General features: G+C 35.2%; 1 protein-coding gene across 1 annotated transcript; it reads right to left on the bottom strand.

Moving 5' to 3' along the window:
- Nucleotides 1-1,718: 1,718 nt before the first annotated feature.
- Nucleotides 1,719-20,465, bottom strand: LOC112529604 (kinesin-like protein KIN-7O). The gene is made up of 33 exons (XM_025140930.1): nt 20,342-20,465; nt 20,144-20,233; nt 18,755-18,873; nt 17,502-17,615; nt 17,339-17,420; nt 16,962-17,029; nt 16,811-16,885; nt 16,549-16,694; nt 16,369-16,471; nt 15,761-15,841; nt 15,607-15,675; nt 15,416-15,475; nt 15,177-15,338; nt 13,842-13,898; nt 11,433-11,669; nt 11,295-11,360; nt 11,036-11,221; nt 10,842-10,946; nt 9,611-9,676; nt 8,695-8,844; nt 8,487-8,600; nt 8,324-8,410; nt 8,033-8,236; nt 7,771-7,950; nt 6,291-6,497; nt 6,070-6,159; nt 5,832-5,972; nt 4,238-4,335; nt 3,587-3,665; nt 3,319-3,483; nt 3,060-3,179; nt 2,910-2,981; nt 1,719-2,010 (listed from the first exon to the last, which is right to left on the bottom strand). Exons 1-33 carry the CDS (start codon nt 20,463-20,465, stop codon nt 1,789-1,791), a joined length of 3,939 nt encoding a protein of 1,312 aa, XP_024996698.1. The 3' UTR covers nt 1,719-1,788.
- Nucleotides 20,466-23,750: the final 3,285 nt, after the last annotated feature.

The following is a 23,750-nucleotide window of genomic DNA, read 5'->3' as shown; positions in this document are numbered from 1 at the left end:
AAGAGGATCCTCACGACTTCTTCATCAAAAACTTCACCTACAAAAAGAGAGGGGGAGGTTAGAGACATAGTAATAAAGCTGATTATTCAGCAAATCCGTCGTTCTACGACGAAATACGTTTTCAAAAACGATAATGACCTTGTCGTTAGTGAAAATAAGACTGATTTATCAGTAGATCTTTTGATCAAAATCGTTTTTTAACCTTTTCAAATAGTTGGAGTCGTCTATGACCTCGATCCAACTTTGCTTAATAGCATCTTGTCGAAGAACTCATGAAAATGAGTAGCCTATGTGTCTCCGAAATAGAGATGGCATCGGCAAAAACAATCACTGAGATTTCCAGCGGTATCTCGAAGATTGAATCTTCAATAGCTACAAAAGAAAAGTTTATTTTTACATTTTAAATGTTTTAAACGACAATTTAAAATCTAAAATAATCCTTTCAAAGAGAATTAATCTTTTGCAAATAAAGATCAATTTTCTTCAGGTTTTATGTTCAACAAGCGTTAAAACGGCTTTTGTCGTTTCAAAATCTTCCGGATTAGTCTGGATGATTAATGAAATTTATGTTGACCATCTTTTGATGATCTCTTCTCTTTCTTCTAGATCTGCAACGCAATCTAAGTTTGTGATTGTTCTTAACCCGGATTCCGCTCTTAGGGTTATTAACAACGAAAAACGTGCCGTTAGGGTATTATTGGTATATTTGATACGCTGAATATTGACAGAACTAAACAAAACATGAATTATGATTCCACATTTGACATACTTTCATGTAAAACAAACAAAAACAAGATGAAATAAATTTATATTTTATTAATATACCCTCAGAATAAAACATAATTCTATTTTAAAATCTATATCCTTTACATTTTATCCTTTTTTAAATATTATTTATTTTATCATTTTTTTAAACCTGAACCATTTATCGGTTCTAAATGGTCCCTATTTAATTGATCATAAGCAAGGTTTTAAATAACGTAAGACATGACATTACGAAGAGGTCAAACCTTAAACCTTACGAGTTACTATAAGATCACGACGTTTTCCAAAACATGCCCTAAGACGGCATATATATACAAATGTACACACACTTGTATGTATTAGTGTTTTGAATAACACTGTAAAACAAATTAAATTAATATAAAATAATAAAATTAGAAAAAGAAAGAGGAACTGGGGGCAAGGATTGGGAGTAAGGACCGACCTGACATGACCTGACCGGTTAACCGGTTAGGCCATTTAAATGTTACAGTTTCTCTTCTTGATTGGAGGGGCCTCCCCACTCTATGATTAAAGAAAGGTTACAGTTTCCCGGTTACATTTCAAGACCTTCACAAATAGAATTCATAAAATATGAACCTGAAGAAAACAAATGAAAACTTGAACCTTATTATCCTTCTAAAATCCTACCTCCAAGACTCTACATTTTACCCAAAAAGATGATCAAATTCAAATGAACACAAGGAAATGATATCAAGGGGCCGTTTACCAAACGTCTACCTGGTCATTTACCTTAACGGGTTAACGTGTCAAGAACCAAGAATCTGGTAAGAGCGATGGCAAGGACCGAGAGTCTTATCCGGCAGATGAGGGTGACGACTCTTACCCGGTTAGCGCTTACCGGGTAAACTGTTGCCTACGATGTCATTTTAATTGACTAGAATCTTACCCGGTAAGGTAAGTGATAGTGTTGAATAGCACTTACCCAGTAAGCATTTGGGTAAACGGCCCCTGCGATGTGTTTTCGAATTTACAAAGATTATACAAGTTTGGGAGGATTGATGACTACGCCTTCAAAGCAAGCTGCTTCTTGAGGTTGAGGATTTCGCTTCCACGCGAAACCAATTGACTTTTCAACTTTGTTGTAGCGTCTTCGAATTGCTTATGCATGTAGTCTTTCTCCTGCATTTCTTCTTTGCATCGCATCCGAATGCTATCTAACTTTCGTTGTGCTCCATTCAGCCTCATCCTTGTTTTTGCTTTCTCTATGCTGTTTTTCACCTCATCCTGTTTGAAAAAACACCAAAAATATCACATTTGAGTTCCTATATATATACATGTTTAATGATTTGTGTTTAGCCGATGTGGATTCCAACACGCTCCCTCCAACGAAGACTACGCACACGGTGCTCCAAATTGTCGAGTCACTTTTAGAGAAAGACCCGGACTTTGATATCATGAGAGATGTGTGAAAGCCATCATATTACTCTCCAAAAGAGCCTTTTAGGAGAGAAAGATGGTTCCAACATATATAGAGAATAAAGGATTGTCTAGCCAATGTGGGATTCCAACACGCCCCCTTCAACAAAGACTGTGCTCTAGATTGTCAGAGTCCTTTTTAGAGGAAGACTTTGATACCATGAGAGATATGTGGAATCAGGTCAGATCCCTTCCCAACGTATATAGAGGATAAAGGGTTGTCTAGCTGATGTGATACTCCAACAAAAACGAAGTAGGAAACACAAAGTACTAAATAGACATATTAGGAACATATACATTTAGAAGAAACCGAGTTCCATGAGTTTGAATTAGTTGAGATAGCAGCAAGACAGATTTTTTAACATAGCAAAGTGATTGCTCTTATCCAAGATACTGTCTTATAGTGTAAAACAGATTAGCCCCAAGTCAACAGATTGAAAGAAACATGACCCCCCAAAGCACACAAAACAAGCACAAGGCGTGAATGTCTCGACTCTCTAGAAGCAAAACTCAATGATCTTCAAAAGGGAAAGACCCAAGGTTCAGCTCTATATACTGTATAACAAGGAGCCCTATGGTCTCCATTTCGAATTAATGAGACACGGATTAGATATGATGTTCTGAAGATCAACCACTGCTAATTTCATTTTTGTAAGGCATGATTTGAACATGTTTGCATGCATAGGTCTCGAGAAAAAAGAGCTTACGTTGTGCCACTTGACTTCTAGAGTGGACAGCTTCATCGTCAACTCCTCAACTTCAGCTTTGGCATTCAAGAACTGCTCAAAATATAGGCAACCTATTAGATACAGTGAAATGAAATCCCAAATAATGGCAATGAAGTTCTGGTCTTTAACCTTGTCATGACATTTTTCCACGAGCAATTGTTGCTCGGCCTTAGAATTTTGCAGTTCTTCAGCCTGAGTCAGTACCTCATCTCGTTCTTTTGTAATTTCAAGGAGCTGATTGCGTAATTTCTGTAAATGTAACATTACAGATTAGTTGAATGTTGGATAAATTCTGCGGATCTTCAACCCAATGTTTCACAAACTTTAAATGCAATACTTTCGGTATCAAGTTGGCAGGAGTACTTATAATAAGAAACTAATACGAAACCTGGATATCATCCATAAGCTCTGAAACTTGACCAAATTCCCTGCCATTGGCTGCCAAGTCATCTCTTTCTTTACTAAGTGCATCTAAATCCATCCGAAGTTTATCAACTTCTTCCCATGCATTTCGATGATCAAAAGAAAGGGCCTCTAGTTTTGACTTCAAAGCCTGAAGATTTATCACTAATTGCGTGTAAGGAAATATATAACTGAAGTGTGTATTGTGACAAATTAGTGTCAAGTAGAATATAGAACGAGAAGTGTAAACTTACATCTTCAGATATCTTTTTCTGATCATCAAGCTGTCTGAGATCATTCTTTAGTTGGTCAATCTGAAGTGACTTTTCCACACTGTGCCAGAAATTTCAAAATGTGAAGGTAACCCCAAAACCAATAAAGAACCCTTACTCTACTCGAAAATTAGAGTACATGTTACACAAACTTCTATCACATACACATTATGTGGCCACTTATCATAGAATAATTCATATCAATTGTACAAATGGCTAAAAAATATCTCCAAATAAAGAACAAGAAAAAATTCAATTAGTTGGAAAGTGGATATGTTCTGTACTACCTTAAGTACATGGGACAAATCATCTGATCTTGATTATACACATATCTTATGTTCTTGACTAGGGAAGATGGTGCAGTGATCTACAACCCGGTGAGTCAATCTCATTAAGGATCATTTATATTCTACTAAGCAACAAATTTCCTTTTACAGTAAAGTATTGTCCATCAAGGGACGCTATGTCCGTGGAATATCATCTTGTACCTTTTACTTCGTTGACTTCCAGCATGGCAAAGAAAGTCACATTTGACGGATATAACCGAAAATCTCAAAAATATAGATCATACAATAGAGGATCATACGACTGATTACTGACAAAGCAATGACTAACAGAAGAATGGGGGTAAACCTGCATGCCTTCTCCACTTCCAATTTCTCTTCTGCAAAAGCTAGTTTTTGTTTGATGGCCTTGCATTCTTCTCCGCAGGCCTCAAGTTCATTCCTCACCTTAAAGCAGTACACAGATTATCAAGTTAAGAACTTAAAATACTGGAAATTAGGATCGACAAAACTATTCTAATGAACAAATGGTTCCATCATTCCATGAGATTGGAATTCCTGATGTCCAGAGGCCTTAAAGATTAGACATCGAGAAAATAAGCAAAAATCATGAAGTACTCATAACCATGAAGTATTCCTGATGTCCTGATGTCCTGATGTCCATCACTGGTTTTTATCCACATAAAATAAACCCTTCTAGAAGTCTTTATTTCCTCTACGGTTATGAAGTACTTCATAACCATAGTGCACAACTGGTACCCGAAGTAGTAGCAGGAGAGATATGGGAATATGGAAAAGACAAGTTAAAGTAACTTGGTATCCAGAACTAGATCTGATTGGCTTGGTCAACAATCACAATAGTCAACCACTGCGCACAGCTGCTGATCACATTAGATTTTAGAAAATGATTTTCATCCCGGGCCCCACTAGTCAATGATGGCATCCACCCAAACCATGAATATTCCATTTTGGTTCACATCTGGATTTTGTATAATGGGCTTCTGGCTTTTAGGTTATTTAGGCACTAATATGTTTAGAAACTATGAGCTAAGTTAGCTCAAGATGATAGAGACCTGACAAGCTTAAGGATTTATTACCAAACGTGTTAAGAAGGCAAAAGAAAAAATGAATTTATTCATCAGTTTATGCTTATTATTGTTATTATTATTTGACGATGAACAATTAATGTTGCCAGACATGCAATGCTACTTGCAGGCATCACATTACTGTCGTTTCTTCTTGCTTCTGAAGAGACATACAGGCTCGACAAACCTCATGAGTGGACTTGCTCCATCTGATTAGTTGGCTAACAATTTGTGGTCGATCGTTGGCTTGGCTAGTTAGAATCTTTTTATCTGACTACTTAACTTTTGGTCTGTTGGTTGATTGGCCACTTGCATTCTTTCCTTGTCTTTTTGGCCGACTACATGGCTTGGTGGTGGCACTCGCTTTTTGCTTTAGTTTAGAGTATTGGGTTTTCCTCTAATGTTCTGAGTCACTTGGACACACCCCGACTTTCGTGCTCAGATACATGCTGCTTGCATGATACTAAGATTAGTCAAGACCTGTTTAGTATTTGGATTCATCTAAACTGACCTAGATGCTTGGTGGTGTATGTGCTCACTTGTATGTTTGGTCTACTCTAGACTAGCTTGAATACCTAGTTTAGTCTTTGGCTTTCCTTTCTTCCTTCTTGCTTCCAAAGGTATATGTTTCAAATGTTATTGGTGAAAGGGAATTGTTAGCTGTTTGACACTCCGGGTTTTCTCTGTTATCCAAGTGCCAGAAGAGGTGATCATTTGTGCTTTCATATTTCAAGTGGTTTAAGATGTGTCAATCAGGTTTAAAACATAGACATATACGGTTAACTTTCTCTAGAGTAAAATGTGGTGTAATATATAAACGATACATAATATATGGATATATAAAAAATTGACATTTACCTCTGACAATGCATCTGTTAACAAAGCAATCTCAGAACTATACAACTTTGATTTGCTTTCAATGACTTCAATTGAAGCTTTTTCCGTGGTAACCCATATAGCTCTTTCCTCCTCAATTGCCAGAAGAGCATCGGTAAGTTGCTGCATGTTACATGTGATAGAAAGAATCAAGTACAAGGAAAAACATGATTCTGAAGTCAGTTCAATAATAAAATAAACACATTTGTTAACTCAATACCATAGCCATTTCTTCCTTTTCCTCGACCAACTTACTAACAGAGTTTTCTGCATTCTGATGACTCATTGCTGCCTCTTCCAAGTTCACCCTCTGAAACAATAATATAATCATGGTTTTTGAAAAGTTTGATGAGAAAAAAAATGATGAGTTCAACAAATATCCAAGTTGCAACTTAAGCAGAAGATTTAGAGATCAACAGGTAAATGCAAATCAGGGCTTACAAGACTTGAAACCAGATCCTCTAATGCTTGCAGTTCTGAGTTCGAAAAGTTTAATTTGTCAGACAAGTCTTGTACTTCTAGGACCAGTCTTTCAGAATTCAACACTGCCTGTTCTTTTTCATCATTAGTGGTTGCTAATTTTTCTTCTAGAGAACCAATAGTTGTCTCCATCTCAAATGCGAGCACTTCCAGCTTTCTGTACTCTTCCTGAAAAAGTGAACAGAAAACATTAGAACTAACAACCGTTTGAAGAAAATTAGTTGGTTTCTATCTTCCTCCATTTCTTTATCTCACCAACAGGTCAAGATAAATTAGTGATTGATTGCAAAGTTGTGCACGGACACTCTTAATAAAATGGTAATTACACAACTAAAATATGTACATAAGAAGCAATTATCTCGATAGCATCATTGAGTTATTAAGGGTGCATCAGATACAATTTGCTAGCAAGGATGTAACCTTGTAGGACCCAATAAACTACACGTAGATGATTTGTTGCTAAAACATCGGTATGTACCATTCAAAAGGAACCATAATAAGAACTGTTTGTTTCATTGTTATTCCCTTTGAACAACAGAGTGACTAGCATTAATACCTTTAACGACCAGATTATCCTTCTGTTTTATCTTGCAGCTTTACTCCGTACATATTTTAAGAATTTTAGGAAGTGAGCAATCAAAGAGTAGTTCTGAACCACACCTCCTTGAACTTGCATGAACATATATGAGCTGCAATTCATTTGATTTAGTCTTCAAATTCGTTCTTATATGGCAACTTATGGTATTCTAAGATATGTAGGCTACATTAATCAGCTGGTGTAGCTTTTCCTATCTCTCTTATGTAATGTAAGAAACAAATAGTTAAGCAACCCCCACATAGCAAGAGAACAGATAAAGGATTGAGCCAAACTTGATGTCATGAGCCACTACAAGCTACTAGTCAATTTCAAGATTCTCACTAGAAAATATGTACTACAAGAAAAGTAGTGTCACTTCTTTAATTGCCCATATTCTCCACAAATAAATTTCTAGTCCCCTCCCAACCAACGAATAATAAACTTGTCTCCTGTCCAGTACAGCAGCCCAAAATTTCACCTTGACTACCAACAATATGTTATAATTAACAATTTTACTTTTAAGTGATATCATTAATATGTACAGAACATAGGTTGTTCAGTAGTCAACGACTCAACCTCTTTTGATAATATATTTTGATATGGGAACCTCGATCCTTGAACATAAATTTGTGGAATAGTATAACGAACACTGATAAGTAAAAGTAACATGCAGGCATCAGATAGGAACTCGTTAGCATCCAACCAATTTTAGTTAGTTCAATGCCTGAATTTAAATAAATAAACATCAGAGGTAGCAAGTGTCGATTTATCTGAAAGATTTGCCCTAGGAGCTGTTTGCAGGAGAAAGGTCTAATATGGGGATCCATGGTTAAAGCATCTAATCTGAAACCAACGTATTATCACCTGATCAACAGTAACACCAAATCCTTTGGCTTTTCTCGAGTCAAAAATATTTGAGCTTCTATCCAGAACTGAATCACGCCTTCTCCCAGCAATCGACTCACGTTTCGTTATATCACGCTCAAGAACAGCCTTCTGGCCATGCAAGCGTTTTATTTCTCTCTCTGCAGATGCTTTTTCACCCTATATATAAGAGATGTACAGGTGAAATTAGACAAAACTTTTGGTTAAGCATCACATTTGATATGAAAAAATGAGCTATTACCTCTAACTTTGTTTTCTCTTGAATGGTATTCCTTAACTTAAACTCTGTTTCTTTCAGTTTTGCTTTTGTTTTCTCAAGGTCTTTTCTCATTCTTTCCTTCTCCTTAGCCAAGACAGAAGATGATAGGGATGATATCTCATTTTGGAGTGCTTTGATTTCAGAAAGAAATTCAGTTGTTTCTGCTTCATAACGTTCAGAAAGTTCCTGGAAAACAAAAACTGAACTTGTCAGAAGAGTGTCCGGTGGAGGGGACAATATAAATTACGTCACTGTTGGAAAATAATGACATACTGTTAATGCCCGTGCTGAATTTTCACCACTTAAACATGCTTCTTCTATCCTTTTCTGAAGGTCTTTAGATTGATTGTACATAAGAAGCTACAATAACCACATGGATCTCAGAAAAGTGAAGATGATAAGAGCATGGTTATATGGAAGCAAAATAGATAAGTACCTTTTCATGTTCAAGTTCATCTACTTTGGCTTTCATGCAAGAATGCACTTTTTCGTAGCCACCAAGTAGTGTTTTTATTTGAATAAAGTCATGGGAAGAGAAAGACCTGAGGTCCTGCAAAAGTTAGCAAAATTGTAACACCTCATAGTATTAGCATCACTTACTGGCACATAACTTTTAAAGGCATCATGAACTTCGAATTACTCACAGCAATAAGGTCTGACAGGGCAGCACAACTTTGCAAATGTTCCTCCATCATCGAAGTGACAGACCCAACAAGGGTTTCTGAATGTTGAATGTCAAATGTTATTTCTTGGATGTCTGCCGATAGCTTTGTCAATGCTTCAGAGTTCTCATCCTACATAGCATTATGTGGGTTTCATGTGCTAAGAGTAATTCTTGAAATTAATATTTAGAATTTCTCAACTGATATTTCTCCCCTTCTATTTTTGATAGCATGCAAAGGTGAAGGTTCAGTGTAATAGTTTAAAATCCATTCTTTCATTCTTACCCTATGAGTGATAAATACCTTTTTGATTTTACATTAACAAAATCAAACCAAATGAACCCCCATGATATCCGACTCTAAAGCAGGTCTGGGGAGGGTAAGATGCACGTAGACTTTTCCCAATCTCTAGGAGTAAAGAGGTTTCCACCAGTTTGCAAAAAGTACTGGAACGTTCATAAAGAAGCAGAAAGTTTGTAAAAGTTCATGGAAGTTTTAAAGATTTTGAAACATTTTTGAAAAGCTTGAGACAATGACGATTTTTGAAGTGAAAAAAATGGGTGCATACATAAAGGCATAGAAAATGAAGAATTGAGAGAAAATAGTTCAAGATAAATTCATGCAGTAAAACGGAGGTGAAAGTAAGAATTTCAAACAGCTTAAAGAGCACAACGCCAAGTCCTATATGCTCTTTGGCTAATTAATGAAGTTAACAAAAATGGAAACCAGGTATCGTTATGTTCCTATATGCTCTTTGGCTAATGACTGTTCCTCTAACTTGTGAATTGGAAAATAACACGCCTAAAGACCTACAGGAGAAGAGGAACTACAAATTATAGCCTAGCAACAATTTTCATGAAAATAAAAGGATGCATGCATCAAGTGTAATAGTAGATACCATTGCCATAAGTTGTTGATGAATCAAATTGACTTCCTCCTGTGCAGCCAGGAGTTTCATGTATAGCTACAAGATCCACAATAAACCGATTAGTGATTAAAGCAAGAATAGCAATATATCTATAACGAAAAACAAACCATCTCCACCAAAGATAAGTATTATAATGATAAGTTTATAGGTAACTGCAGTTTATATTCATCCGAAAATAGTATTCGATGGTTTTTCATTGCAATCAACCGTTACAGTAAAAAATAATAATGCTTGTAGTATTATAAAAGCTAGGTTAGACTTGAGTTTATTAGCTTCAGGCCATCAGCTATATTCATATTCATGTTTAGTAATATGCAACTTGAGGAGTATTCTTCAAACCCTTAACCCCTGAAGTATCACAGAGTATCACGCTAAAACTAGGGGGAGCTGACTCTGGCACAACCAGCTCAGCGGCCCTTGTAGGCTTAGTTCCATTCCAGCTCAGCAGCTCAACAGCACCTAGTAGAACCCTTCGTACCTCACATGATCTTACCTGACCATCCATCTGCCTTACAAAGATGTAATGTACTTTGGTGTATCCTTAGCTTATATTATACAATCAACTCCAATTTGCAGAGAAAGATGACATCTTTATTCCAAGAGGATGTCATCATCATCAGAGCATGGTTCAAGTATTGTTGGGTATGTAATGCGTGTTTGTCAACAGTGAGGATTTAATTCATTGAACTATTATTGCCTCGAAGATGTCGTATATTATGAATCTTCCCCAAGTGGTGGCATATGTGTTTTCTGGATGGCCACCTCCTTCCGTAAATGCCTTGCCTTGGGCGTGCCCACCCGGGTTCGATTCCAGGGGAGGACAGGTTGTCTTTTCCGGTGCTTGCTTATGAGGTATGGCAAGTAGGGTTCACAAAATGTGGACCACGGGGCCATGAGGTCCCCGCCATTAAACCTTTTTTTTTTTTATGTGTTTTCTGGATAAACAAAATTGCATGCTCTAAATGGAGATCAGCAGGCTACCATGACCCTTTACCATATGTGGAACTCAATGTTGTTGGAATATATATGTTACTCACTTCAATTGTACGCTTAAGTAATATTTGATCAAGGATGATCTAATGATGTGTTTTAAAGCATAACATTGGCAAGTTTTGTGTCCTAGCCGTGCACGTAGGGTCTCAGGAAACAGAAGCATCGGACAAAGAAAATAAAAGAAAAAGAAGTAATCATGAAGTAAAACCTCATCATGCTTATTGCTGGCATACATATTTTTCTCTGTTTCTAATTCAACAGCAGAATCCACATTCTGGAAGCTTAAAGATTTCTCCATCTCCAACTCCGAGATCTGCATTACAGCATATAGAGATTCACAAAATATTGAGACGGAAACTCATCTCTAAAAAGAAATATCGAGGGAAAAAGAAAGGACCAGACCTTTTCTTGAAGTTGCTTGATAACAAGAATTGCCTCCATTTCGCCCAAACTTCTAGTAGTGCTTAATTGAATGGCTTTTTTATCAGTATCGGATGTGTAATTACTCCCAGGTTCTTCATCTAAACAATAACTAGCCTCCTCAAGTCTTCTTGTTAAGTAGTCAATTTGTATTTCACTTGTTGTTCGCTGTAACAAGAAAATAACAATATGAAACCAAAGTATACTAAACATAAAATGCAGCAGCAGAAAGTACAATGACCTGAGTTTCAAATTGTAAGAGCAAGTTCTCATATTCTGCTCGCATTTCTTTTAATTCAGCACTTTCCTGCAAGCAAAACAGTCATATTCATCCCTGCCAAAGCTTTGTAAGGTATGTCAGATCAAACATAAAACCAACCATCGGTAAGCTCCTTTTCGTGGTTGGTGCCTTTTTTCTGCTTGTAACATGCATCAATGAGTGTGGATGTGGAAGGTCAAAGTCACTCAATGCCACACCATTACAATCTGTCTCCAGCTTGCATGCATTTGATGTCTTATCATTTACTAGTTCCTCAAAAGGTAGAAGTGGCCCTCGTTCACGGTCAGTTCTATCGGGTCTCACCGCAGAAGCTTGTCCTAGGATGGTGGAAGGTAGCTGGAGACCATGGATAGAAGTACATCAAGTATGAGTGTAGGACAACTAAAATATTGCATAAATGATTTACAATTAAAAACTGAACCAATTATAATACACAGTTGAACTATCTGAAAAACCAAACTATATAAATAACTAAGACATAACAGAACAATGCAACAGCATTGCTAAGAAGGATTTCAAAACATCCTTCCAAAGGTCCAATATCTAGACACAGAATTTGCTAAGTTCATGCTGCTGTGAAGATATATGTTTCGATAAATGCTGAAACTTGTCAAGTTGAAGACAAGAGGAAAGATGTAGATTCATGAATAGTGAATACATATAAGTTTGCCTACAAATACATTGTATGTACTTCCTCTAGGAATTGAAGATCCATGAATTGTGTGTTAGTGTGAACAACTGTTGTGATATGCAAGTGGTCATAGAGATTGATTGGTCTATAAAAATCGGGTTGCTAAATTACCTATTAGACCATCTCCAGCCGAAAGTGCTAAACATATCACCAGTGCTAACTTTTGCACTCAAATTTTCACTATTCACAAAAATGGCACCAACCATCTCCAACCGAGTAGTATTAAACTTTAGCACTTCTATATATTTGACCTATATTTATTAGTTTATCCATGAGACTCGAGATATTACCCACTCCATGGCATGACACCTTTTGCTCTTCCATTCCGCCCGCCTTTTTGGTAGATGAAAAGCAGTTGAAGTGGACAGACCACATCAAAGATATATATATACTGACCTCGATGATTCTATCATCATCTTTATTCCCTTTATCAATTCTCATATCCCACCTAGGTCTATGAAATTCTCTATCAATTCCATTACCTTATTATAATTGGTTAAATTTATATTTCTATATCTTATTTAATAATCATTTTTTATGTATTAATTAGTTAAATTTTGTATTTTTACATCTTAAAAATTTATCATCTAACTCTAACCATATTTTGTAAGTATTAATTAATCATAGTAACTCTCCAATATCTTATTCACTTGCATCATCCTACACAACATGTTCTTGTATTCTTATTTTTTGTAATGATTTATTACAATGTATTAATGTATTATTGGTTTTTGTAAAAAAGAAAGTTCAATTTCTATAATTTTCAAATAATTAAAATAAAACGTGTGTCAAGAATACATTTTATTTGAATTAAAATAAGGTCCATCTTTCTCTTCCAAGGGTGTACTAGTATGTGTGTGCTCTATACGTGGGAGACCTTCCAGCAAGGGAGTCACATTCATGGACGAGGGACTGAAAGGAAGAGAAAGCTATAATACAAAATAGATTTCCACTAGCATGGACTATTCTTGACCCATCAAGAAGCACTTTAGCACATTTTTAAACTCTTTAGCACTTTAGCTCATTGGTTGGAGATGGTTTGTAGCTATTTTATTGCACTTTAGCTCTTTAGCACATTGGTTGGAGATGCCCTTAGTTCTTTTCAATCAGCAAAGGAAGAGGAGGATTATGCATGTTAATATTGCATTTCATGTTGGCAGAAAGCCTCTAATATCAGAAAATGATGACAAAAATCATTAATGGTTGAGATGAGAGGAGAATTTATCTGATAAAGGGAGAACTTAAAGATTTCCAGTGGTTCAGTACATGAGTATCCTGTGTAAGGATGTTGCAAGCCCATTAAGGGTAGCGATGCTCATAATGGCATGTGGTAGGTTGTGTGATAACAAGTGTCAAATATTATGAGTTATAGCTTACAGAGGAAAACGAAAAATGGATGTCATTGTTTTACGGGATAAAATGAGAAACCTAATAAAGGGTCGGCTTGCAAACTGAATGTGCTTAACGATCCCTTTTTGTCAATATGAACGGGTTGCATCAGTTCTTTCAAACCCATCAGTGGACTGTAATACAATTTATTTGATTCAAGACATGCATAGTTATTTGATTCTTGAGTTTTGAAAATGTAATAATACTAACAGCTTCCAAGCAAATGTAGCCAGTTATTTCATCTTAACGACTTACACATTATATAATAAATAGAATTATACGAGTATAATAAGTTCCTTCTGAAAACCCCATAGTTTCTGATCAACAAAATATCCAACAACGGAGCAAGATACTGTCTGCTTCAGTTAGCAATTAATGCATACTCTTGTACCATATCAAAGGAGACGTTTGGTAGGATAGTTTAATACCTCACTCGTCATCTTTTTTGAAAGTTTCCCTGGACACCAGGTATCACGCCGCTTTTCCTTCTTGGTCAAGATTTGTAAGCAAACATGTTCAAAAGGGGGTGGGAGAAATAGAAGTCAGGTGAAGTAAGTGAAAAAACAATAGTAAGAGAACCAAGTAGAGAAGTCCAGAATATTTATACACCAAAAGAAGCAACTTTGAGCATACACAAAACATATAGCATTTCATAAACAACAAAATACACTGATTGTGGTTATCCTAACAGTATGCTTGTTCAGATAGTTATTTCCTTTTATAAGGTACACTAATCAATATAATACAATTGACCACTAAAAGCAGGTATAGTTGCGATTAAAAAAACTTTGACTTGGTGCAATTACTGAGAGATATCATTATGTTTTAGATAAAGAGTGACTGTCTATAGAGAACTTATTTAGTGGTAACTTCAGAGAAGTACAACTGCACGTTAAGATCCCAAACTAGAAATAAAAATGTTATGGAAGGAGTACATGATTAACCATGGAGGATCCACTTGTACAAACATTAATATGATGCAAGTTCACTGCATGTTATTCAAGTTTCGAGGAGGTAAAATCATTTTGACATGCCCATGCTAAGATGATAGTTCTAATAATTTTTTAACAAAGTTGTATCCAAGCTGACAATTTCTAGAAATTTTTGTGCCCATAACAATTTCTACATGACATCTAATCAACTTTTATTTGATAAATTCTACAACAGTAAAACCTGCATGATTAAAATTCTTAGCAACAAATAAAACTAACATGCACTGAGCTCCATATTTATCGGTAGTCTTTGGTAGGGGTCTTCTGATTATCATTTTCAACCAAAGAAGGTAGCACACTGGTTTGCAAGACTCATGTTCATTTGAAATTCCCTAAAAGTTTCAACAGTTTCAAATGTCAAATTTAGTTTCAAATACAACTTAAAATTGCATGAAAATCCAACATATGGGCTTATTGAGTACAATCAAAGATGAAGGATACAAGATGGTATTTTCAAACAAAAACTATTAGTGGAGAAATACAAACAATAAATAAAATTTGTTTAAACCTCACAGTGTAGTACTAGGATCTCTTTGTAATCTAACCCATGATAAACTAAAGGGATCCCCCTTACAAGTTTATTGCATCACAAATCGGATATAATATAACAATAGAATGCTACTCTTGACATCACTCAAATATGGTGATTAATTTTATTTCAACGATGGTGCTTTTGGAGACTACATATATCTCTAAGTAAAAATAATAATTACTCCATCAGATACATTAAAAAAGATGTGACAAGAAGAAATATCATCCATAGAATCAAACCTTCTTGCGATGATCACGAACTTCATCTCTATTGGAGCATAAGACCATAGAACTCAAGTTCTGGATCTTCTTCGCTTGCTCAAGCAACATCTTTTCTCGTTCAGCCTGAGCTTTCTTTTCCTCTTCTAGCTCTAGAGCTATTCGCTCCCTTTCCAATTCACTCTACATAACAGTACTGCAATTAAGAATTTATACATAATGTTTGTCATATGGCAATCATTTAGGTAAGCTTTATCCACCTGCAACAACGTATTCCGCAAGTTGAGAATCTCCTCTCCCAAGTGGTCTGAATGAGAACCCTAAAGATCATATGGAGAGCACAGAAAAACAATAGAAAACGATTACAATAACGATAATAGCAATCAAGTGCTTTGAAGGTATCATACTAAATGAGTAAATGAACAGTGTTTCATGAGCATGAATGGTCAACCTGTAACTTTGCTCGGAGCTCCTCAATTTCTTTCTTTTGGCGCTTTAATAAAGCAGCATCTGTCAAAATCTGCCAAATAGCAAGAAATGTAGAGTGAAGTTGAGAAAAGTGCGACTTACAGAACACAGTAACATGAGATGTGTTAAGAACAAACCTCATTCACATGAACACAGTTAGTGACACGTAAAGCTCGGCTTGCAAACTGAAGGCTGCTTTTAGTCTCATCAGCATGAATCTGCCACATCAAAGTTTAAACAATACAATTCATTTAATGTTTGTGACACCATGTTCAAATTCTAATTTGACTTGAAAAGCCACTCTTGCAATCAGAAACCAGTTGTGATTCTATTTATATGATAACTATAAGTACAGAAAGAAAAAATGACCTGCTGAAATACGAAATGCAACAAATGAAATACTTCATTGTGAAAATAAATGTCACTGAAAACACTTGAATCTTAAAAAATTATTTTGACAATACAGAACCAATCAACTGCACAGAGAATATAAGAATATTAACCATGATAAAAGCACAAAAATTAAGTTGTACTCTTACCCTTTAAATCTCCTTCAATCTTGTTAAAGAAAAACTCAGATAGTTAGGAGTGAGTTCTATCTTCAGTGTAGAAGTACTTTCCACACTCACTGGTGATAATTACATCTTTGTTTATTATTCTGGATTCGTCTTTAAAAAAATTGTCTAGTCTTAAATAGACATGCAAAATTTCTATGATCTTTATCTGTATGAATCTAAAGGTTCACCTGTGCCAGTGTAATGTTACAAATGATGGCTGTATTTGCATTCCCACCCAGTGCAGGCTGCAAGATACGTGTAAGTTTGCTGTCTCGGTAAGGAACATGACTTCTGCATCAGACAATAAAATATATTTTATAAGAAAGGGTTGGATTTACAAGATCACACTCAGGGACATCTGAACCTACCCTTGGCTCTCAGCACCTTCACTTAGCTTTTTAATTACAGTCCCAAGTGTCATCAAGCTTTTGTTGATGTGGGAACCCTCTTTCAAGCGAACACCTTCTGCACCAGTTTTGGCAGCTCGTTCTGAACCAGCAAGGTCTACCAAGTTCTTTGACAACAAATAAGGAAAATGGAGAAATAAATTAGCAGCGTATTGCATCTGATGTAACAACAAAAGAAATAAGTGTAAACTAAGAAGAAAATCAGTAGTTACATAATGCATACCAAAACAGATACACGAACAGCATCACAAGAACTCTCTGCATATTCATCTTCAACTTTATCCCTGCTCTCAATAATCTATACAAGCCAAAATTTCATCTCATGAACTTGTACAAGTTCAAATAGAAGAAGTTAGGAAGAATAGTAACCATACCATGCGGAAAATGGTATGAGACCTACTGCTGTGTAAATTCATGTTTGTCTCCCCAATATGACGATGAGCTACAAAGTGTAAGAAGAAATAACCAAGCAGAAGATGAGATCGTTAAACTTAGAAGTAAATAACATGAAGTCAGAAGCAGGCCATGAGAGGAGAATAAACGGTTTTGAACGAAAAAGCCGATAAAATTTTGAGAACACCTGTCCCCAGGACCAAAAAAATTATGCACTTGGTATGAGTAAGATGATTGCTTAAAAGAAATGAGATAAAGTATGAGGTTACAATGAAGTTAGATGCAACCTCTATCCTGAAAACCCTGCCGTGTAAGAAACATTACAGGTAGAGAAAGTGTGACTTATATTAGGAATTACCTTCACCGAACTCCATGAATTCAAGCACCTGCTTAGCACTAGTAACAATTTCTTCTCTCAGACCAGCAACAAATATGCCACGCTATATATAGAAACATAATTATAAAAAAAAGTAAAAATCATATGCAAGTTAAAAGGACAATAAATGTCATAAAATTTGTACCTCAATACTTTCGTGAATTTGCAGCTTTCGGTGCTCTGGGGCCAACAAATCATTGATTTCCTCATTATAGATCTCCATGTAGGACATTCTCAAAAGAAACTCACGATCCATTTCCTTTAAGGAAACAAAAGAAAAAAGGATAGATGACCAAGCGCATGAAATCCAATTGGAGGCACAACTGACAGTCTAACGCAAATTTTATTGATAGCATACAAGTGTCTAAAATCCAACCATCTTGTTATAGATATAATAAAAGCAGGTGCAGAAAGAGAGAGAATTATGAAACTAGGTACAACCAAGATCAAATTTGTGAATGATGGCTATTACAATTTACAGATAAACATGCAAATCATGGGTAAAGATTGCATCTCCATCTTGTTCTCCCTTGAATAGATATGGACAAGGCAATACACTAAACTGCATCTCCATCTTGTTCTCCCTAGAGTAGATATGGACAAGGCAAGTAGGCAACACATTAAGCCATCTAATGTGGCAACTATTGCTTTCCTAGCCTAAAAGGGCATGTCTTAGCCTGGCTTGTACTTAAACAGATATTATTTTGTCTTCAATAAATCAAAGGGCAGATCTTTGGCAACCACAACTACTTTTTTATAGAATGAGCATACGAGTTAATGTTTTCTTTCTCATAATGTCACATACACTCTCTTCAAAAAGGAAAAGATGGTGGTTGCAATGGATTTACTCTAAATGGGATCCCAACGGAGAACATATCAACGTCGAACAAGCTACCAAAGGGCCTTTGGCCTAGCGGTATCGTAGCCCTTGGCCTAGCGGTATCGTAGCCCTTGGCCTTCTAGGAGGTCAGGGGTCCAAACCTCACCATAGGTGAGGAGGGTGTGTGAGTTTATTTGTTGCATTTGCCATATATAAATATTATATACTTCAAAAAAAAACGTCGAACAAGCTAAATCAAAGATGAATGGAAATGGCCACCAAATGGGACTTCAGAGAAGCCAACGATCATTGCACTTATCAGTCTGAATATTGTTTCTTGTTTTAAAATTTTATTTTCCATGATAATATGAAAAAGGAGTAATCAATGGGAATGAAAATAAAGAAGTTGTTTGATTTTATATAATATAATGGGCTCATTCCCCTAGAAGCCCAAATTTTCATTCCAAGTTAAACTGGGGAAATGAAAATTCATTCCCATTTTCATTCCTATGCCTGAACCAAACACCCCCTATGTTCAAAATAGTTGATAATAGAAAGTTACAAAGACGTACTACTACCTGGTGTATCATGTCAAATAGATCATGCACTGCTAGAGGGATGACTCCAGGTTCAACACTAGACCCACGCATAGTATGCGTTTTGCCACTGTTTGTTTGTCCATATGCAAAAACAGTGCCTAAAGAAAAGGCGGTAAGATAGATAAAGTGGAATATGGATATACAAGATATACAACCCCCCCCCCCCAAAAAAGAGAGAGAGAGAGAGAGAGACCGTTAGAAGGCATTAGCATTAAAATAAAGTAAGATTACTACATTGTAGAACAGAACGCAGTTAAAAGAAGACAGGGTTGTCATGGAGCTTAAAAGCTAATAGCCTAATGTTTCAAAATAGGTCCTGTGATAATCAATAAAAGAACAAGTTGAAATAGAACGATGTACTTGACTTATAATCTCATAGTTCAATAAACCGACAAAAATGGTACACCTCACAAACAGTATTCTAAACTGAGTGATGACATATTTATCTTCACAATTACAGCCCTTTTGCCTGGAGCCTTTTCCAATATTTGCAACTAATATGTTTGAAGTGCACAGAGTATAGAGAGATGGATTATTGCCAAAGACAACCCAAGTCTACAGCATAACCTTTAACTTTCTTGCTTCCCATCATTGTGAACGTTTTTCGCTAGATAGCATTGTAGTCATCTAGAAACCTGGCTCATAACTATTCGGTGTTGGATGGTGTACCTCTAAGACATTCTATAAGTGCATGTAAATCACAACCCTAACAATCTCAAAATATATTTCCTTTTCTTGATTATATTCTCTTATTTATAGACAAGTTTACTAGAGACTAGAACAATCACAGATTTGCCCACTATTAATGCCTAGATTTATTGCATACAGATCTTTTGGCCTCTAGTGGAAAATATAAAAATGGATCAACCACTGTTTTTCAGAAGCAACTTTACTGGCTTACKAAACATCAGTTCTACATATTAGTAGTTAGCAGAGAGGCCTATCTTCTATTCCCTCGTAAAACCTGCCCTTTTGACTTGGGAGATTAAACATGTTGTATTCAACCTTAAAATCAATATGGATTTCAAGCTCATGGGAAAGAGATGATACCTTATTTTAAACTTCATGACAAGTTCTACAAAATGATGTTGATTTTAAATCCAAATCACCATAATTTTCCCATGAAAGGTATTAAGTTTGACATCTGATACTAAATTGTGATCCCTTACCAAGGAGGCAGCATCAGATATACCCGAATTCTGAAATGTTAGTCTCAGGTGCCATAAGATTATATAATTTTACTCCAAGTGTTTAAAGGCATGTTGGTGAACTAGTAAAGACAAGTACTTAGCAGAATTAATGCTGTTGAAACTCAGAGAAAATTGAAGTATGGAGCACATTAATAAATCACCGGATATTAAAGCATACCGTTAAATCCACCAATTGCTGCTGCAACAATATATTTCGTTCTCGACTCATAAACGTCGAAAGTACTACACTCCTGACTGAAAATTCGGTCTATGGTTCACCAAAAATAAAGCAGAATGTTAGAAATAGAACTCCTAATCACACCTTTCCCAACCAAACGAGTTGATAAGAAATGGATGAGGATAAGAGAAGAAGTACCAAAATCAAACTTGGTATGAGGGTTAGCGATCAAGATGGAGTTGTCGGAGATTCTCCAAGGGCTGGTCTTGGCATCTTCCGGCGAGAGAGGTCTTGCTCTAACTGCGACGTTGATTCTTTCCATGGTTGATGAGATTGGAGTTGGAGGCGAGAGGATTTACTTGAAATGCCTGAACCTCAAGAATTCATTTCCCGCCTTCGGCAGTCTGTGGTCAAATCTAGGCTTTGGCGATTTCAAATGGGTGCAAAATAGATTTATTTTAAACATAAATTTTTTTTTTTTTTGAGAAGTTACCCAAAATAACCATTTTCTTTATATTAATAAAATAACTATTTTTTAAAACTTTTTTCACAAAATGACCATTAAAATCGTTCATGATTGGCGGTTTTGATTATAAGGTATAGAAAGATCTCACATGTATACCATTTTTGGGACAAAAATCATATGTTATATTTGAAAATGGGCAAATCGCCCTCAAAAAGTTAAAATCACCCTCAAAAAGTTAAAATCACCCCCTCGTCTTCTAGCGAAGACAACCTATGACGCAAGATCTGACACATCAAAGACGATTTGACGAGACATCGGGGGTGATTTTTATTGGTATTTTATCTTTTTTATGACCAAATATAATATATGTAAATCTTGTAGTAATCTCTATAAAATTGTAGTGATCCAAACATTTTCTATTATCACAACTCTTAACCCGCCACTTTGAACATATATGAAACCATCATCACTTTGACGTGATTTTATATTTGTGCTAAAGGTTGTGACGGTAGATATATACATGGAACCATCATCGTTTTGACGTGATTTTATATTTGTGCTAAAGGTTGTGGTTTTATATTTAAGGGTTGTAGGAGTAAAATTGTTTGGATCACTGTAAATTTATAGAGAATACTACAAGATTTATATATATATATATTATATTTTATCATAAAAAGACAAAATATCAATTAAAACCGCCCCCAATGTCTCGTCAAATCGTCATTAATGTATCAAATCGTTGCGTTATAATGTGTCTTTACCAGGTGATGGAATATAGATCAAAATCGCCCCATGATTTGGATAAAATGAGGGTCATTTCATATATATCAGATATAATACCTTGATTTTTGTTTCCCAAATAGTATACATGTGGGTCACATCCGTACCTTATAGTCAAAATCGCCCCAAAATAATCAAAATCACCCTCCAGAGGTGATTTTGTGAAAATTTTATGAAAAGTGGTCATTTTGTTAACGTACCGTGTATAAAATGGTCATTTTAGATAATTTCCCCTGATTTTTTTACAATTGCTTTTTCCGAAATTACTTGTAAATTAACAATCAATTATTTCATTACAAAATTAATAGAAATAGTCATTTTCATGTTTTTAACTCATCTTTTAGTTGTTTCCCTTCTCAAAATTTAAAAGACATCACTACGTTTATAAGTGGCATTTCTCTAATTTACAGAGAGTCGAGATGTTAAAAGAAAGTTTTAAACCAGGTATGCAACCATAAATGTAAGACCTAATATGTAAATTAGATATTGGCACTTTCGTCACTCGTGTAAGTGTTCGGTCTAATTTACATATTTGGTCCTTATACTTGCACACCTAGTTCATAAACTTATTTTCTTTACACTTTGATCCATTTGTAAACAAGTTGAGGGGTTGCTACTTGTAGAGGTAATGATATTTTTGAAATAATAAGAGGAAAAAAAAAACTATTTTAATTAATTTTCATATTTCATTTCTCTTTTTAACTAAACAAGTATTGGAATAAAAAAAAAATTGTGTTTAAATTGGTTTATTTATAAAAAATAGATTAAATCTATTTATGTTATAATTAAAATACAAATTCTTACAATTACTATGAAATTATTTTTTAGTTTTTATATAGTAACTTTTATTTAAATTTATTTAATTATATATTAATTAAGCTCATTTATTTTTATTAATTTATATTCATACATACAGAGGTATTCTTTTGATTACTCACAAAAATTATGAGAACATTAGAATCTGATACATTATTATTGTTTTATATGATTTTGGTACCTATGAATCATTCGTGTTCACACAATCGGCACAAAGTTCTCGTAATGACGGTGCAAGTGCACGTTGACACTATGATCGTTTGCAAGTAATATGGTGATAAAGTACCGAGATCGTTTTCACATGAATTGAACTACTGAGAATCGGAGAATTTCATAAACTTTTTGAGCATGTTCCGGTTTGTGAATAAAAGTTGTAATGTTTCTTAAGATGATAAACAATAACATAACAGTCATAAACTTATGAGATGTTTTTAAAAATTCCAATATTTGGAAAGAGAAGATTTATAGACAGGTCCTGCAAATTTCCCACAAAATTCTCACTCTCACCACTCCGAAGCTTGTTGATTTAGCTAAAAAGAAAACGGAGTGAAATTCATACCCAAATCTCTTTGTGATACAAATCTCCAATGCTTGAACCTTAGTTTGATACATACAAAATTTATTAATTATTTAAACATATCATACGGAAAATAAACCAATGTTTTTTAAATAATCATGCTTAATATATTAATTATTTATAACATAAAAAACTAGACAAAATAAATGTTTTAACATCAAAAACAACAAAAACCATAACGTTTTTTATCACTCTTCATGTCATACAAAATTCCGTTTTGGCCTGAATCACCACCTAAAAAAACCAGTAACTAAAACACGATACTATATTATGTTTACTTTGTTTGTAAATAATACAAAGTTAGGGATTGTTTATCAAACGCTTACCCAGTAAATGCTTACTAGGTCATTTACTTTATTAGATGTACATTATAAGGACCCATAATCCTACTCGTAAGAGCGATGCCAAAGACTAAGGGGCCGTTTACCAAACACTTACCCGGTAAACGCTTATCGGTAAATTTAACACTATCATTTACTTACCGGGTAAGATTTTAGTCCATTAAAACGATATCGTACGCAACAATTTACCCGGTAAGCACTTACCGTGGTAAGAGTCGTCGCCCTCACTTATTAGGTAAGACTCGTGGTCTTCATCTCGCTCTTACCAGGTAAGATTTTTGGTCCTTACCATATACATCCGGTAAGGTAACGAGACTTGGTGTTCACTTACACGAGTAAACGTTTGGTAAACAGCCCTTAAGAGTTTTACCTGATAAGTGAGGGTGACGACTCTTACCCGGTTAGTGCTTGTCAAAAAAATTGTTGCATATAATGTCATTTTGATTTACTAGAATCTTATCCAATAAAGTAAACGAGAGCATAGACTCGTAATGATAAATGTTTATCAAGTAAGCGTTTAGCTAAACGACCCTTATTCTGTATACACAATTTAATAAGATAATGAATAATCAAATATCCAATTCTCTCTCTCTCTCTCTCTCTATATATATATATATATATATTAAA

Source organism: Cynara cardunculus (genome assembly GCF_001531365.2).
Source record: "Cynara cardunculus var. scolymus isolate 2C chromosome LG 16, CcrdV1, whole genome shotgun sequence".
In the NCBI taxonomy this organism is placed as follows: domain Eukaryota; kingdom Viridiplantae; phylum Streptophyta; class Magnoliopsida; order Asterales; family Asteraceae; genus Cynara; species Cynara cardunculus.
Note: the sequence above shows the minus strand (reverse complement) of the source record. Positions and strands in the feature narration are given on the sequence as shown.

What these genes read in the sequence shown, in the direction of transcription:
- LOC112529604 (XM_025140930.1), bottom strand. Translation starts at nt 20,465, where the DNA reads ATGGAAAGAATCAACGTCGCAGTTAGAGCAAGACCTCTCTCGCCGGAA. An exon ending in TATTTGACATGATACACCAG is followed by an intron (nt 17,616 to 18,754) that starts GTAGTAGTACGT and finishes GTTTCCTTAAAG; the next exon opens with GAAATGGATCGTGAGTTTCT. An exon ending in ATTCATGGAGTTCGGTGAAG is followed by an intron (nt 17,030 to 17,338) that starts GTAATTCCTAAT and finishes TACACTTTGTAG; the next exon opens with CTCATCGTCATATTGGGGAG.